Source organism: Aptenodytes patagonicus, chromosome 13 (genome assembly GCF_965638725.1).
Source record: "Aptenodytes patagonicus chromosome 13, bAptPat1.pri.cur, whole genome shotgun sequence".
In the NCBI taxonomy this organism is placed as follows: Eukaryota; Metazoa; Chordata; class Aves; order Sphenisciformes; family Spheniscidae; genus Aptenodytes; species Aptenodytes patagonicus.
Window position 1 is genome coordinate 16,448,358 of NC_134961.1, and position 17,093 is coordinate 16,465,450.

General features: G+C 44.8%; 1 protein-coding gene across 1 annotated transcript; it reads left to right on the plus strand.

The window, feature by feature from the left end:
* The first annotated feature begins 2,486 nt into the window (after window positions 1–2,486).
* Window positions 2,487–5,482, plus strand: SOCS1 (suppressor of cytokine signaling 1). Its single transcript, XM_076350926.1, has 2 exons — window positions 2,487–2,534; window positions 4,511–5,482. Exon 2 carries the CDS (start codon window positions 4,586–4,588, stop codon window positions 5,207–5,209), a length of 624 nt encoding a protein of 207 aa, XP_076207041.1. The 5' UTR covers window positions 2,487–2,534; window positions 4,511–4,585; the 3' UTR covers window positions 5,210–5,482.
* The last annotated feature ends 11,611 nt before the right edge of the window (window positions 5,483–17,093 follow it).

The window sequence follows — 17,093 nt, forward strand, 5'->3', positions numbered from 1 at the left end:
TCCTTAAAGCCACAGTGATGGCAGGAGCCAACGGTGCAGTAGCAGGAATGTAGCTCAGCTGGGCGCCTGGGGGGCTAGGTAAGTAATTAGAGGATCTGAGCTGTACTTTTGGCTCCGATTTACCTTATTGTGACACAGTTAAGCACTTCAAATCTCTTTTCTTGGGGGTGGCAGGGAGGAAGGGGGACTTTGTCTTGCCTAAGTAGACTTCAAGCTGTTAAGGGCAAGGCCTGGTTGTACTACTTGTCTGAAGATGAACAGTGCCTTATACAAAACAGCCATTGAATCTACTCACTGCATGGAGCGCACTACACCAAAGCAAATAGCGGCAAAACATTTCTCACTATTGCATGTTCAAATTCTAAAGTAAGTTTCAGTTCCACCATTCCTTCATGCTTTTGTTTTACACAGAAAAGCAGCTGAGCTTCCGTCCCCCAGCCGCTTATGCCAAACCTTAGCTTAAGCTCAGTTGCTCAAAAATTGTTTGAAAGAGGATTCTGAGCACAAAGTGAATCTCTGTGCCAGGTCTTAAAATTAATGACGAGTGCTGTTTCTCCAAATTCATGACAACTATACTCTCACATGACAGAACAGAAGCAGTAAACTTCGGTGGCTAAAGCATCATCAGAAATCTCCAGGTTCACCTACTGTACACTGGCTGCACATCACTGTACGGTGCTGTATTGCCATCAGGTTAATTCAGTCTGTGACCACACTAGATTTTGAAAAGAATATTCAGTCTCAAAGCAGGAAATACATTCCCTCAACTTCATCCCAAAGGACAACTCACAAGTCCTTGCCAGCCCGTCCCCTTAATCATTTGACAGAAACATTTCCTTTTCATTGTCACAAAACATTGTGTTGACTGCAAGGGGAAAAACATCCTCTCTCTGCTCCTGATGTAAGCATTCTGGCTGCAAAACCCGTATGTCACACTGCATGCACCCAACCGCATGTGCTCTGGAAGCAATATGTTCGTGTATTGATTCCAGATTCAAGAGTCAGTGGGATTCTTCACAAAGTTTCTGTATTTTTGCACATGCCTATGCAGATGAATTACTGCACAAGGTACACATTAGGGCACTTGGCTTCCAAAAAGACAAGGCATAATCGGAAGAAAGACTTCTTGGCCTTTTAACAGGCATTGGTTACTACTTCAAGAAACATCCTCTTTGGAAGGATGTAAAGGACCCCTTTACTGGGGTCTGCTTAAGGGAGCACATAAGACACTGGTTTGGTACTTGAGGTTTCAAATCTCCCTCTGGGTGAGCAGAACAACATCCCAAGCCTCCAGCACTGGCTGCTGGCAAGGTTATAAATACAGCTGGGGATTTGAACAGTTACTTTTAAATCTGATTACCCTGTAGAAAACCCCAGGGAAATTCTGTTTTGAGAACTCAAAACCCAGTGTTGCGTCTGCACACTCCTCTCAGTGGAAGGATCATAGATTTATCCGTTTTTCTCGCTTTAAAATTATTATTGGTCTAATTTTTCCCCCCTTCTTGGACATTTATGTTATACATTGTCCTCTCACCTGTTCTGTCCATGCTGACCTGTTAGCTTTGGGGAGAGCAGCTACCTTCACGTTAAAACTTCCCACGTTGGTTGCTCGCTTGCCATTTTTTCCTCACGTTTTGAGCTAGCTGCCAGGTCAGAGCCTTGTTCATCACCTACCTCTAGTGTCCCCTCGCCTCCCTCTGGCCTCGGAGCACTCCTGTGCTCGGGCTTCCCGGGCAGCACCTGCTGCCGGGCCAGCCTGACCCTGCGCCCGGTGCCTGCCGCTACCCAGGGGCACCTTCTGCACCACCGCTTCGCTGGGGCTGTCCAAAAAAAAACAAAGGAAAAAAAGAGTAAAACCAGATTTAGTCGGACAGAAGAAACGGGGTCACCCGAGGCTGGAGACCACCACCAGCAGCGGGGCGGGGCGGGGAGCCCGCGGGGGCGTACGCCGCAGCCCCACCGCCGGGGTTCCGCAGCAGGGGCAGCGCCTGCCCGCGCCCGGCGGCACCGGCGGGCTGCGCGCTCGGCGCGCCGGTAGCTGCCCACGGCGGTCCGGCAGCTCCGGCTCCGGGCGCGCTCCGCGGGAACGCCTGGCGCCGCGGGCTGGGCTGGGCTGGGCTGGGCTGGGCTCGGCTCGGCTCGGCACGGCACGGCAGGGCTCAGCTCAGCTCAGCTCAGCTCGGCACCACTCGGCCGTGACTCACTCGGAAAGTGAAAGTGAAGCGGCGGCCACGTGTTTTCGGAGAAGGCAGGGGAGGAGCCGCCGGGCAGAAAAGCGCCGCCGCCGCGTTAAATAGAAAGCAGAGGCGATGAGCGGGCCCAGAGCGCTGGAGGTGCCGTCCGCCCGCCCGCCCCGCGGGAGCCCCGGCTCGCTGCGGCACCAGGCGGGGCCCCCGCGCGGAGGATGCTCAGCCGGCCGCCGGGGCCAGGACTAGCCGCCGCCGCGCTGCCGGCTCCGGCGCGCCCCTGTCCGCAGCCCGCGCGTATGCTGCGCGCTCCGGGGACGGCCCCCACCCGCGGCGCCCCGGGCGAAGGTAAGGGAGGGTGTCTTTCTCGCGGGGTCCTCGCGAACCGCGACGTGCATCGAAACGCTCCCGCGCCGCAGTTAGAAGAGGTCAGATTTCGGAGGCACGACAAAGGAGCCCTGCCTGTTGTGCAAGAGCGTGGTGGCTTTGGGGGTTTTTGCCTTTTTTTGGTTCTATTTTTTTTTTCCTCCCTTTTTGGCTCAATGTCCATGCTCAAGACGGAGCTCTCGTGCCTGGTATAAAGTAGCGGGAAAAACAATAAAGCGAAGACGCAGTGGTTTTTGCACGGCACCGCTCTCCTCCAAGGACCCCGCACCCTCGCTACGCGGTAGGAACCGGAGCAGCCCCCGGGCCGGAGCGCGACGGCCAGACGGGCGCCGCCGTCGGGACGAGCCGGGGCCGGGCCGGGCCCCCGCCGAAGGTTCTGCTCCGGCGGAGTCGAGGCACCCTTGTACCGGACGCCAGCTCTGGCTTTCAGGCTCTGAAGACTGGCGTGCCCCGTGTTTGCTCTGTGCCCTTTGGAAAGGCACCGCAAACTCTCTCTTGGCTACGGACGGCTTCTGCTAGGGAGCCCTGATTTTTAGATCTCGGGCTTAGTGGTTATTTCTCACCAGCGTGCCCTGAAATTTAATTTTTGTTAACTTTAAATACTGAGCGATAATCCTGGCCCAGTAATTGGAAAAACTGACATCAGTTTCCTTCTGCTGTGTAAAGAAAGCCCAATGCTACTTTCAGCCTGTTATTTGCCAGCATAAGGATTTTACAACCCTTTTTCCTGTTTTGGGAGGCAATATGACCTAAATTAAACCAAACATCAAGTTGTTAAATTAGCACAGACAGGAATCCAGCTGCATACTTTCTTTGAAATCCTCATTAGCATGTTACCCTGAACTGTAAGATGGCTGAGGGATTCATTTCTGAGAACACTTCAAGGTTTCTCAACAAGCTGCTGCTGCAGATCTATAGCTGACTATAGGGATAAATCCTAAAATCTATGCTTGCCAGTAAGGTCAAGGCAGCCAGCGGAGATGTATCGAACCACACTGTCAGAGGTAGACATTTCAGGCCAAACTCATTCCTGGTGCAGCACTGCTAATTCCTTTGAAGTAACACGAGGGATGAATTTAGTCCCTCATGCTGAAGGATATATCAATAGGAAGCAATTTAGATTGGGCCACTTAAAGTGCATGTAATACAAAAAAGAGAGAGAGAGACTGAGGAGTAATGCTTTAAGGGTTCATAGAGGTTGATTTGTGTAAGCTAGTGAGGTTGTAGCATTGCCGTCCCAAGGGGAAGTTGGGGGAATGGGAAATTGCCTTTTATGGCAGAGCCTCAGGTTAACAGGAGACAGGAAAGTAGTTTTAGGATTACTGTGTAAATTGGCAGCGTTACAGGCTGCCCTTCCAAGTTACACTTCAGTCGCACAATGGCACCTATTCACCTCACTCTCTTCCCCAATTATCCGGAGACATACCCAGCTGCAGAGTTTACATTTCCTTCACCCACTTTCTCTTTTTCACACAATGCACCAAATAATGATGTTGTCTTAGTTCTGACGTATCAGTTGGGATTGGGGAAGGGAAAGAAATTGGTAACTCAGTTGTAAAACCATGTTGCTTTGTTCTCTAAAAACTTGAGAATCTGATGGAGCGTACGCAAGATAACTAATCATTGAGAGGGTCCTGTCATTTGACTCACTCTAGGTCCCGATATACTTTTGTGGGCTCATAGCAGGGAAACTGCATTATTCTCTGTAGCTGTTAATGATCCTTGCTAAATATTTTTGGAGCTTTGGACTTTGCCATAGTGATAGACTGCTAATCTTGTCAGAAAGCGAGCAGTTGTTTGCCCAGTGTAAATTGGCAAATGAATATTTTATTATTTTATAATGGGTGGGAGGCATGTGAATGGAAGACTTGGTCATTCAGAGATTGCAGCTGCTTTTCTCTGGGGATCTCACATTGTGTCTCTCCTTGGCATTTCAGAATAGCTGCTGGAAAGCTGCCCTGCCGTAGCCGCTGACGCTATGGAAGACCGCATCCACTGGTCTAGGCTGTAGGATGGTAGCGCACAGCAAGGTGTCAGCAGATAATGCAGTTGCAGCAGACCCAAGATGTCTACTTGACCCTCCAGCACGGGATCATTCACAGGCTCGAGGCTACCACGGCCCAGGCCGGCCCAGCACTGTGCAGGCACAGAGCAACACGCATTTCCGAACCTTTCGCTCGCAAGCGGATTTTAGTAGCATCACTCGAGCAAGCAGCCTGCTGGATGCCTGTGGCTTCTACTGGGGACCTCTGACTGTCAATGCTGCCCATGAGAAGCTGAAGTCTGAGCCTGAGGGCACCTTCCTCATCAGGGACAGCACACAAAAGAATTGCTTCTTTGCCATCAGTGTTAAGACTGCGACTGGGCCCACCAGCATCCGGATAAACTTTCAGACTGGGCGTTTCAGCCTGGATGGCAGCAAAGAGACTTTTGACTGTCTTTTTAAGCTGCTGGAACATTACTTAAGCTCCCCAAGGAAGGTACTGGTTACCCCCCTGCGCAAAGTCCGTGTGCAGCCCCTGCAGGAGCTCTGCCGGAAGAGCATTGTGAAGACTTTTGGAAGGGAGAACTTAAACCAGATCCCCCTCAATCCTGTTTTAAAGGACTATCTGAAATCCTTTCCATTTCAGATATAAGTACAGCATTAACTGTATAGGGATGCACGAGATGCATGAAGAAATCCAGCTTCCTGGGTTTTTAAACATGTTTGACAGTGAGCAAACTTATTTTTGTAGCAATTTTCTGTATTTTGAAATGGAACTTGAACACTTGACTTCTTATGTTTACAAAAACTGTTTGCACAAACCTGGGGTTTTAAAACCCTGGCATATTTTTTCTGCCAAGCAGAATATTTTATTATTTTATAATATTTTTAATGATATTAACATAATAAACTTTATTGTGAAAGTTTTTAAAAAAAATAGCATCTCTGTTTTTAGTTTTAAAGGCTCTAGTACCTATCCTGCTGCCAAACTTTAACTGCTGATTGAGTGTGTGTAAGTGCAGACAGGTCTCCAACGTGGTCCTCCTGCTCTTTGCCCTACCAAACTACCCTGTTTTAGTGCTAGTCCAGCAGACAGACTCCTGTCCCAAAAAGCCAAAACCAGAAAGATGCAAGCAAGTAGAAAATGTACTCAGGATGAACCTGCCCAGGAATCTAGCTCTCCTCTAAATCCATGAGAGCAGGAACACTGTGTTAAGACTACAGCGCTGCAAAGGTGTTTTGAAAGAGTGAACCGAACCCTTGGCTGGGCTAATTGCATGAACTCTGGCTTGCCTTATTTCTATTAAAAGCTACAAGGCTCTAATCAAGAAGAGGTTGCTGCCTGACATAACCAAACCATATGAATGTCAGTGGGGAAAAACAAAACTGCCCAGAAATGCTGTTCACAGACTTTAAAAGGCCATGAACACTGTGGCATTATGATGCATTGCGGGAAGGATAGCTTAGTTCTCTCTTTAAATTGGCATACACAAAATGACAGAGGTGCAGACATCTTTAGACTTCAAAAAGGTGTTTCATGTCTTAAATTCCTGGTGATCTACAGAGCACAGACTTGGTATTTTAAAAGAATCTGTGACTTAGCTCCATGACAGGATCCAGAGAGCGTAAGCCTCTAGATTTGCAGCTGTAATTTCTAGTGGCTAAACTGCATTCAGGGAAAGTTAAAATACACTAGACTGTTTTGTAATACCATTTGTAGGAAATTGGTGAAGGCACCACTGGGTTTCTATCTGCTCATAAAATGCAAAATCAGTGCCCCATAGAGCTATAACTGTGAATGACATGAGATGCCTAATTTGGCAAAATGTCACCTGCATTATGATAAAGTGATTCTCCCCTCTCCCAAGCATTTCCTGAAATCCATGAAAAGCTGACTTAGAAAACCAGCTGAACCAAATCACTTCAAAGGCGGCAGTCTTTCACAGAAACGTACTCTATCAGCACAGACCTACGGTGCTTACAGTAACTGTAAGCAGTAAATGAAGTAATCTTCAGAGTTTGGAAAATAAAACGTGTCGCTACTGTAATTCACATTCCTTTTAAAGCTAAAGCCACTTTTAGGAAACATTGAGTATGTTTTATAGTGTTCCTTACTGAATAATTTGTTTACTATCATTCACTCTACAAAATCAGCTCTTACATTGTTGATGTTTCTTTGGAATAAATAGGTTTCCTCCTCAAACATGACTAAGGATCACTCACAGTCCGTTGGGAAAAAGCAAGAACATACAGGCAGTATCATGTGACCCTCCACTGTGCTGCTTCCCTAAAAATGTTCTTTGCATCTGCCCTTCCTAGCAGTCTCCCATTCCCTTGTCAGCCATCCCTGGCTGAGATTAGCAGACAAAATTTCTGCTTAATTTAAAGCTGGAATTAGTTGCCGAATGATGCATTTTCCCACAGCAGCTGCAAGGATATAAATTGGGGAAGTAGTGAATGCTGTGCTATGCAGCAGATACCAGAGCAGAGCAAAGCGACTGCCTGAATGTGAATAGCTTTAAGAAGTTAAATTGGGGGGGGGGGAAGTCTTTGTAGGGTGAAGGCTGCCAAACTGGTTTGCTGTCAGCAGAGATTGTTATCCCTTTCCCCTTCTTCTTTTCCCAGCCCCACACTGTAGTATCTTTTAACCCTTCGGGCCCCAAACTAATGACTCTTGCCTGGCTATATAAATGAGTGTCCACATGACACCATTAGTGGTAGAACAAGTGCAATGTTAGCTTAGAAGGTTCTCTACTACCCCTGATAAAACCAAACAAAACTAGACCTAGATACACAGTAAGGGGCTTCCCACTGAGAGGCACAGGATGAAAAGCATAAGGATTGAGCCCATTTCATTTTCTTCCTGGCAGAAACAAGCCTACTTTCTTTCTCTCTCCCTTTTATTGCTTTAGAGTAAGTTTAGCAGAAATGATCCATATCCTACCACATCAAGTGCCTAAATCCCTTCATTTTGTCTTTAATATGAAATGCAAATGTGGGATAGCTCAGAAAAAATATAATCAAAACTATAAATAAGGACAAGAAGGTCAGAATTGTATAAAAGGTCTCTTAAGGAAAGAGGAGACAAAGCTGGCTTGTATTTTTAAACTACATATCTTTTCACCTGCCTTATTCTTCTTCCCCTTCCTTCCTTTCCTTCTCTCTTTCTCTCTCCAGCATACAATACAGTGGCCAGGCAGATCCTCTTTCTAGCAGGTATATGTAGGTTGCTCCAAAGCGGCTAAGAAATCCTACCCACAGTATGTGTGCTCACAATGTCACTCTGACCTGCCCTCTGTAAGAACTAATGAAGGGCTCTCTAAAATGTCTGCTTACCTGTGTGCACTGATTTAAGGACTCTGTCACATCTAAGGGGCATAGCAGGAGTCTCCTGAAGATTTCTTTAGTATTTCCAGCTGTCAAATCTCTCATCCTCTGTTTAGTAAAGTACCAGCAAGGTCAAATAGGGAATTTGCTGTATTCTGCACCTAAAGCAATGGAAACACGTAACAGTGCAGTGATTTTAATACTCCCTGCTAAATAGTACGCGAAGAGCGGTGTTTCCAGTCCCTCCCCCTCTTGCCCAGCTCTTTCCTCTGACCTTTTCACTCCCGGCGGTGGCTGGAAAGTGAAGTAAACAGTCAATCTGGTGAAGGACCACAGAAGAATTTGAGCCATGCTCAGGAGCAGAGCAAAGCCACGTTTTCTGAAGAGACTGCAAAATTAATAGTTAGTGGGGTGGGGACAGCTTTAAAATAATACCGTTTGCATCATGGCGAGGACCGTGGGGGTCTCTGTCCCACAGAGAACAGCAGGGTGGGAACTGTGCAGCAGGGTTCTGCTGAGACACCACCCCAGCCCTGCTCCGGTGCGATGCTCCTGTGACTGTACAGGCAGCAAGGCTGAGGCTTCCTCGCTTTTTAACGACTGAAACACACATTTGCTTTCAGAGTAGGTTAATTTACATACCATGCTGCAGCTGTAAAACACTTGCTAATGAATAGAGCTAATTAATAGAACTGTAGGTGTTCAGAGAACCTGGTTAATTTAGCCGTGAAGAGTCACTGAATGCTCAGTAGGAGCCTCTTGAATGACAAGCATAACCTTACCCACTGTGAAGCTGTGGTCACACTAATTCTGTTATGATTGAAGTCATTTACAAGAAGTGAGGCTTCAGCTGCAGTCAGCACTGATGCTATTTTCAACAGTCAAGAAAAAAGTGTCCCCCAGGGCAACACACTGACCTTATCTAGCCGTCAATACTCTTCACCCAGCTTGTACTTAATCCTCTATTGAACAGTGTATCCACCTCCTGAACCTTCTCCTTCAGATCCAGTGCCAGCCCTTTCTGTTGTGCTGGGCTGTCATTCAGTCCCTGGCTCTCCTTCCACCTCTCCATTCATGGTGCTGACAGCTGTGTGAGCAATGCATTTATTCATTAATTCCAGCTTTGAGACAAGAGCTGTGTAACAGCTACACTCTTGCAGTCCACAGCTCTGTAACATATCATGTAGCTATCACCTGTATGTATTTGGCATGTACCATATTTGTATGATTGTATGCAAAGTAGATGGTGCCTTTCTTAAAGGTAATAATTTCAGTTCCAGTATTCTCAGCCCAGCACATTTGGTAATGAAATTTCCATTTTCATACAAGAGTTTCTGGCTGCTGTAAATTTTCTTATTACTGTTGCTGCATAGAAAAAGTTAGTGACTGGCTGAGCTGTGTTACTAGAGCGTACGATCAACCTGCTGTTCAGCGTAAGTTTGCTATAGTTTTCCTCTCTATGGACATTAATTACAAAGGTCCAGGTGTACAATGGCATTTACAACCAATATTGCTCTTATAATTTGTCAGTTATGCCAAATGATTCCTCTAAGTTTCCATTCAGTAAAAAAAAGAAAAAGGCGGCTGCAATGAGAGAAATCTTAGACCTTACAGGGGGTTCATTACTGGCCCAGAGGGCAGAGCTGTCTAAACCATCTCAAGCTTTCTGCACAGACTGTTTTATAGCATTCAGTATGCTGTTGTACACTGGGTTTGTATACACTTCCAACAACCAATATATGTGCATCTGCTGCTGTAATTCATCAGCTCACTGTAAAAAGTTACTTAACTCCTTTCTGGAGTGGATAGCTGAAGCAGCAGGAGTCTAGAAGAAGGCTCAGAGATGATATGAGTGTTTGCACATAGTGACTCCTGGGTTTCTCCATCTTTCTCTAAAGCCTGAGAAGCCAGACACAGTAAGCATCTCATGGGTGGTGCAGATGACCTTCTCAGCTAGCCTGTTTGTCTTTAGGGCCAGACTGACTGTCATGATGGGAGTCCAGGTCAGATTGGCAACTAAGGGATGTTGTTAAGGGATGTTTTTTTCAACAGGCTGCAGTATCATTTGTCCTTGGGAATTAAATAAGAATATCTCACCTAATTTGTGTGTTGCAGTTGTAAAGGTATCAAGCACTGGTGAGACTTTAAATGTCTTCAACTTTCTGCCAGGGACACACAGTTTTGAGGACTTTAAGCTTAGCACAGAACACACCAGGAACGCTTCATGTCTTCTAATACGCAAAGTCGAATGAGTGGCCCACATGCCACTCTGGGCTTGAATTTTATGAATAGAAGCCGTGTACATACTGATCAGAGGGATTTTCTCTGGAGTCTAAATGCAAATAAAGGAGGACAGCTTTTGTTTTAGGAGCAGAGAGTGAGAAGGAGTGTGAAATAGCAGGGCGTACTGAATCTGTAAGGCTCAAAGGATGCTCCAGTTAGCCACAGAAGTACTTGGGATAGAAAAAGAAAATAGGAAAGAACAGAAATTCAGCCTTTGGGTGAAGTGCTGCTGAAATGAGGCTTAGGACTCTGAACTTGAAACAAGGAAACTATCTCCTCCCCTGTGATTCTGGGATCTTGTATTATATAGTTGTCCAAAATATCAATTCGTAAATAGTTTGAGTGAAGCATTATAGCTCAGACTCATGGACAGAGCCCTTTCCAAGGCATCAGGAACCCTTAGTTTCATTCTGGACTCTGCCAACAAATTATTCTATACATCATACTACTTTACCTCGTACTCTCCCCCCAGCTTTTAACTGTGTGGATAATTTAGACTGATTTTTCACAGCACATAACAGAATGTGTATCATCTTTTTTTGGACCATTAGGCAACGCTGCAAGGGTTTCAGTAACAGAGTACTCAGTAAAGAGAGGTTTGGCTTTTTTTAGTTCATTATGGCCTATTCTCTTTCTAGTCCTTTTACAGCTCCCCTGCTGAAACCACAACAAATTCCACATCTTTCTGCCAGTAGGATAAAAGTCTCTTGATTCAAACTCTGAGTCTATAAACCACCCCATGACTTCATTCCCTTACCTGTGCAATGGGTATCATGCTCTAGTCCTGGAAGATTTCTCACAGCACGTAAGGGGGGCAGATTTAGACTAGATCTAAGGAAGAAGTTTTTTACGCTGAGGGTGGTGAGGCACTGGCCCAGGTTGCCCAGAGAGGTGGTAGATGCCCCATCCCTGGAAACATTCCAGGTCAGGCTGGACGGGGCTCTGAGCAACCTGATCTAGTTGAAGATGTCCCTGCCCATGGCAGGGGGGGTTGGACTAGGTGACCTTTAGAGGTCCCTTCCAACCCAAACTATTCTATGATTCTGTGATTCTAGGATTTACTGTAATACACACATATATTTAGGAAGAGCCTTTAACTCTGGGAAATAAAAGTACAAAGGCCTAGGTATCAAGAAGTATTTGCTCATTATTTTCTCATATCTCTAAGCGTTATTTTTTATCTACTTTTAAAACAAATATGCCTAATGAGGAAGGAGTTGTCCATGTGAACTGTGCAACCTGTACTGTGTATCTTTTTATTATGCTTTGGAACTAATAAAACCTAGGTAATCTTTCTTCCTGTTAAGTGTGATTTATGCACTGTATGCAAAACCACACACAAGCTTATCGCCAAGGTGAATAAAATGACAATTTCAATCACAGATACTGAAATAGCTTAGGACTTCCAAATCTCCATTAAAAGATACAAGTGAAGAATACAGGTAAAGCTATGTCTGTATACTAAGTATAAAGTGAGGACTACACAGTCCAGGGCTGCCTTTCTCAGCCATCCATATTATTTTTTCCTTGCTCTCCTACATATCTCATTTCCTTTGTAATTTCAATACCGTTTTAAGAAGACAGTGATTTTAAAATGCAGCACATTTCACATCAGTCCAAAATATGATTTGGGATTGGAAGCCCAGATAGATAGGTTTTAGCAGTGACATTTCTACTGAGGAAGAATAATCTCTTCTGACTTCTTAAAGTTTAAAATACCACAGTTCATCTGCCAGACCTAAACTTCTGATCCAGGTGAAAGGAAAAGCTGACTGCTGCGTACAGTTTGCTGTAGTTACACTGTACACAAACCATTATCTCTTAGCATTGTATACAAGCCCAGCTGAAGCCCAAAGGCAATTGCATATAAATGCTAAACACAACCCATGGGCATACTCCAAGCTGGTATAAATAGGCTTCGAGTGAATTTATCAGTGCATGTGTAATTCCACTAGCTTGAATGCTGGCCATTGGTGGAACAAAAAAAATCACTGCAGGGCCAGCTTGAAGCAAATGCCACGTTTAACTAACGGCCAGCAGTCTTCAGGGTTTCTTACAGGGCCTAATTCAATCTCTAGTGAAGTCAACAGAACTGAGCTCAAAACTAACCTTGAGAGAAAATGTTTTCTCTCTAAAGGAAAATTGTGTGAAATCTGGGAAGACTGTAGCATGTCAGAGGAAAGCATCCTGGAAGGCTGTGAAATTTTGGAAGGAGTTAATGCATTTGAGAGAGCCAGAGAAAATATGAGCTGGGTTTTGAAAGAATTGCACAGAGGGAATAACAGCTGCCAGAGCATACAGGTGGTTCTCACAAATTCTCTTGCCAGCTGCAATCTGTGTTATAAAAAAGGAGTCCCAAGTGCAGAACAATTATATAGCTAGTTTAGTTCAGACATGCTACATAACCCAGCATAGTCCTAAAACTGCTCAGTTTCCACTGACAATGGTGAAGGCCTGAGCCCTTATTGAGGACTTGGAGAAGCCACTTAATCACCATACAAATTATGCTACTGTTGGTCCAAATTTTTAAAGATTGAACTTATTGCAGGTCAGTTTTAACAGCCTCTAGTGCTTGAGCTGAAATGAATGCATTCTTTTATTCAAGCTTAATCTACATGAAGTGCACAATTAAGATAATGCGCTAATTGTAGAGAAAAAAAAGGAGGGGGAAGAGACACCTATTAAACACCTTCATAACAGTGTCTTTTTAAATAACCATGAGCAAAGTATTTATGAAGCTGCCCCAGTCTGAGTCATAGAGTCTTTATGTAGCAGGCAGATTATGAAAGTAGCTTGGCCTCACTAGTTATAAAACATACAGAAGTGGCTGAATTTTAAATACAGTCCATGGGGTTAGGTGGTCATTTATATGTTTAGATTAGGACAGCTTTGGCCAAGCACAGCTCAGGAAGTTCTGTAAAATAGCACCTTGCAAAATTGTTCCAGAATCTAGAGGTTTGACCTGTGGAGACCACATGTCACCACGTGAAAACAGATTAAGGGAAAAGAAACTAAACTCAAAATAAGAATAACTACAGTCTACTCACTTTTACTTTAATCTCTTGCAGGTCTTCCTTTTCCTTAGTTGCATAATGAGAAGCACAGATTGTACAGTATGTCACTCTAGCTCAACAGGCGCTGGCATCCAAACACAAGAAAAACAAATCCCTTCCTTTTAATTCAAGTCCATCCTGCTTCCCATGATTTCCTGTCCTCCAGTGCAGTTCAGTTCCTAGAAGAGTTGCACAATACAAATATACTGTTGCCTGTGCTAATAAAATAATTGACCTGCCATGAAAAAGCTGGCATAAATATTATCCCCTCTTGGTAACTACTAAACAGCTAAATTGCATGTGGTAATGCTGCTTGCTATTAATGTAATTTTAAAGAGATACAATGCTTACAAATCTAAACAGAACAGCCAGTGGCCTGTTTCATGCAGGGTGTACAACAAACGGCACATTTTACTGTGAAACGACTACACCAGAACCACTGCAGTTGAAGAACATATCTCACAGTCACAGTGCTCTAAATTTGCTGGTTAGAAATGATCCTCCAGGAAATCAGAGGCTGAGAAGGGGAAAAGAGCATCATCAAACAATACTTACTAATATTATTGATGGTGGAGGAGGGGAACAACCAGCTTTTCACTGAACTCAGTTTCTACTTTACAAATCAATTCAGGTTTTCTGCTCTGTATGGTTCAGTATTAAGAGGTTTGAGGAGGATAAGCTAGTCAATATTCCAAACCTGGTCCAGTTTTATTAATTTTACTGTAAGCGTAAATGAAAGAAATATCCTCATATGATGAAGTTGGAGCTCAGACTTGCACACACTAGTCCTGCTTTGGAAATACTCCAGTCTGTGACCTCTGCTTCAGCTGCTTTAGGAAATGGAGCTGATAACCCAGGACCAAGTCCAGGAAAAGGAATTAAACATCTGGAGACTTAAGTGTGCATAGGAGAAGGAATAAGGATTTAACAGTGAATAACTAAAATCCAGAAATAATTCTGGAGCAATGACTAAATCACAGGATTTCTCAGGTGCAGGAAGCAGTTGAAACAGCAGGTTGCAGACCTCTCCTGCTCTCTTCTACTCAGCCTAGAGAGATGCATTACTGTTTGTACAGCCTCTGCAGACCAAAGTGCCTTCCCCTCCTCCACAGAAGCCTGTGTAGTGCAGGACCTTCGCCTTTGAGGGAGGCAACAAGGACTTAAACCAAACCCTCCCCCAGCACTGAATCTGTTTGGAAGCAAGTGCTCTGGCTACTAGACTACTGGGGGAAATAATAAAAAAAAAAAGTTCCTTGGCAAATACAACAACTACCTCAGGACTCTCATGTTTGATTGTGGAATGCTGTGAAAGGGCAAGACCACCCATATACCTAAGACAACCATCTCCCAAGAGCAGAAGTATGAAAAGGAGAACTTTTCAAGAACTAAATACTTCCATGAATCTCTATGGAAGTTGGGGGAGTTTTGCTATTGATCATAGAGGCAGCAAAAGCAGGACTAGATTGTGCATGTATCAGGCTCACACAACAGGTATTCTCCCTCCTAGGAGTAGTCAAGAGCCTTGATTTCAGTAGAAAGGCTTACTGTATACTGACCCACGAAATAACGCCACCTGGCCTGCGCTAGTCAGATCTGACTGTGCAGTGCCTGTGTAGCTCTGACAGTAACAGAAACAGGATGCTGGTAGTTGACAGGAAGTTCAGGTGTTAGAGTACAAGAAAGTCAGAAGTGCTTCCTCGCCAACTCTTGGGTTTGCACGCAGACAGAAAGTGTATGACCTAATTTAGGAGAATCAGACTGCAGATCAGGATATTAGTCTTCTATTTGCCACCTCATCCATGACAAACTTGAATTTGATTGCTCTTATACTTCAGCAGCTTGCCAGTGCTCAGATGTTTAGAGGCTCTGTTCTGCTTTTTAGTATGTGATATGAGTAACACGGAGATTTCATTTCAGGATTTTGCTCTTTCCTTTGTTTTATTTTGAAAATCACAAAGGACATGGCTAAAAGCCATAGTCATATCTGGTTCAGGATTTTCACATCTGATTATTAATTCTCTTGGAAAGATGATTTGCCTGGGAATAGTACGGTTTGTGCTTTTGTTAGTGTTATTGAGGGGTTTTCCTTCCCTCCTTCTGTTCCTCTATTTCACAGAAGGCCTTTACTCACATAATAGTAATCCTTTAATTCTTCAGTTCATATATGCCTTCCCTAATGCACACGGAACTTCAGGCTTAGGTATGGTCATTTGGATGACTGCTTTGCCATATGACTTAAGAAAGACCTATTAAGCCTCCCATGCTGAGGATAAGGCCCCTTCTTTGAAGTTCTTGTTAGTCCCCCATAGAAATACATCATATGTTTATGCTGTTCCATGTAGACTTATATCTGCTCTGTGGCCTCATACATTGCTATTGATGAATGTGCAATCAAATTATCTGATCTGCTGTGGGCTGTGGATCATGGAGACATGCTCCCAACGGTGAAGCAGCTTCTTCTCTCCAGCTGGCACACAGCAGCGTTGTGTCAAGACCCTTCCTCAATGCCAGAATTTGGTGTAGTGGGAGGACACCCTGTCCCATGAAGGCCACTGCTCTCTCTTGTCGATGCAGGAGGAGGAAATAAGAGAGAATTTTGTGTATTATATTCCACTAACGCCCTATAATACTAATTGCTGGATTTTTGATCAATACCTAGCTACCAGTTCCTATGGAAAGGGGCTCAGTTGCTCTATGTGAATAAACAAGGCTTTGCAGAGAACTTTCTACAGAGGCAACACAGGGAAATCATGTCGCAAACCCATTCTCTCTTTTTCTCCACCCTTTGCCTTCTCCTCACCCCAATGACTCTTAAGGAGTTTATCTGCACTCACACACAATCTGTGGGATGGGAATCCCATCTAAAAAAAACTCTGCTGGCTTCAGAAGTCTTGTAAAACTGCTGCATTGCAACCAGGCTGCAAGTAAGCAAGGCAGGAAAAAGGACAGAGTGACAAGGGTGGCCATCCTGGCTCCCTCACCCTCAAAAAGCTGGAAAATCTGGAGGTGAAGGGGGCCATGCCCTCAACTGTAAGAAAGGAGTGGGGGATTTCCCCCCTCTTCCCGAGGAGAAATCTATAAGGAAACTATCGTGGCATTTTGCTGTGTGTCTCCTGTGGGATTTCCAAAATTGTTGTTACACAAGTTGTGAAATCTTCCCTGTCCTTTCAGAGGGGGAGGGGGCAAGTATGGACTTGCTGGAGCTGGATGACAGCAAAGGACAGAGGTAGGTAGGCTTCCTCCCCCTGTGTCTATACTGGCACCTGTAAGAAGTTATGTAGTACAGGAGGAGCTGGCTCTGAGCCAACCTACTCTGGCTCTCAGCAGGCATTAGTCATTTTGGCTTGATAATGGTCTAACTACAGCCACCCAGCTACTGGTTGGCAAGCTTGAATCTACCTACCGCAGACATAACTTCTGATAGCAGGAGTCCCAGGCACCCCTATCCGCTGAAACATATGCTGCCAGTGACTGGGAGAAAGCAAGAGAGAGGAGGTGGGTGTGGTGTAGATAGGCACACACAGACACATGATGGGCTGATGACTCTTCCCATATCTGGTGAGGCAATGGGAATATACTCAGATAAGTGAGAGCCAAAGCAGAGATTGCTGGAGCTGTTTGAAAGTAATGATGGAAACATTTAGCACTGGGAAAGTGGTGCTCATTCACTCATTATGATGTTGCTATGTGAAATTTCCATGATTTTCCTTAAAATGGTGATTTGATACACTTTGAAGTCCTTACTTGGTAGGGCAAATGCATTTACTCATGGGATGTGAAAAGGGGTCTCCTTTCATCCAAAGAGCTATAACGTAATTCCTTTAACCATTCATACATGGCAAATCCTGCTCCTCTTTCTACCTGTACTACATA

Excerpts from the sequence above, each read along its gene's own strand:
- SOCS1 (XM_076350926.1), top strand. The coding sequence starts at position 4,586 with ATGGTAGCGCACAGCAAGGTGTCAGCAGATAATGCAGTTGCAGCAGAC.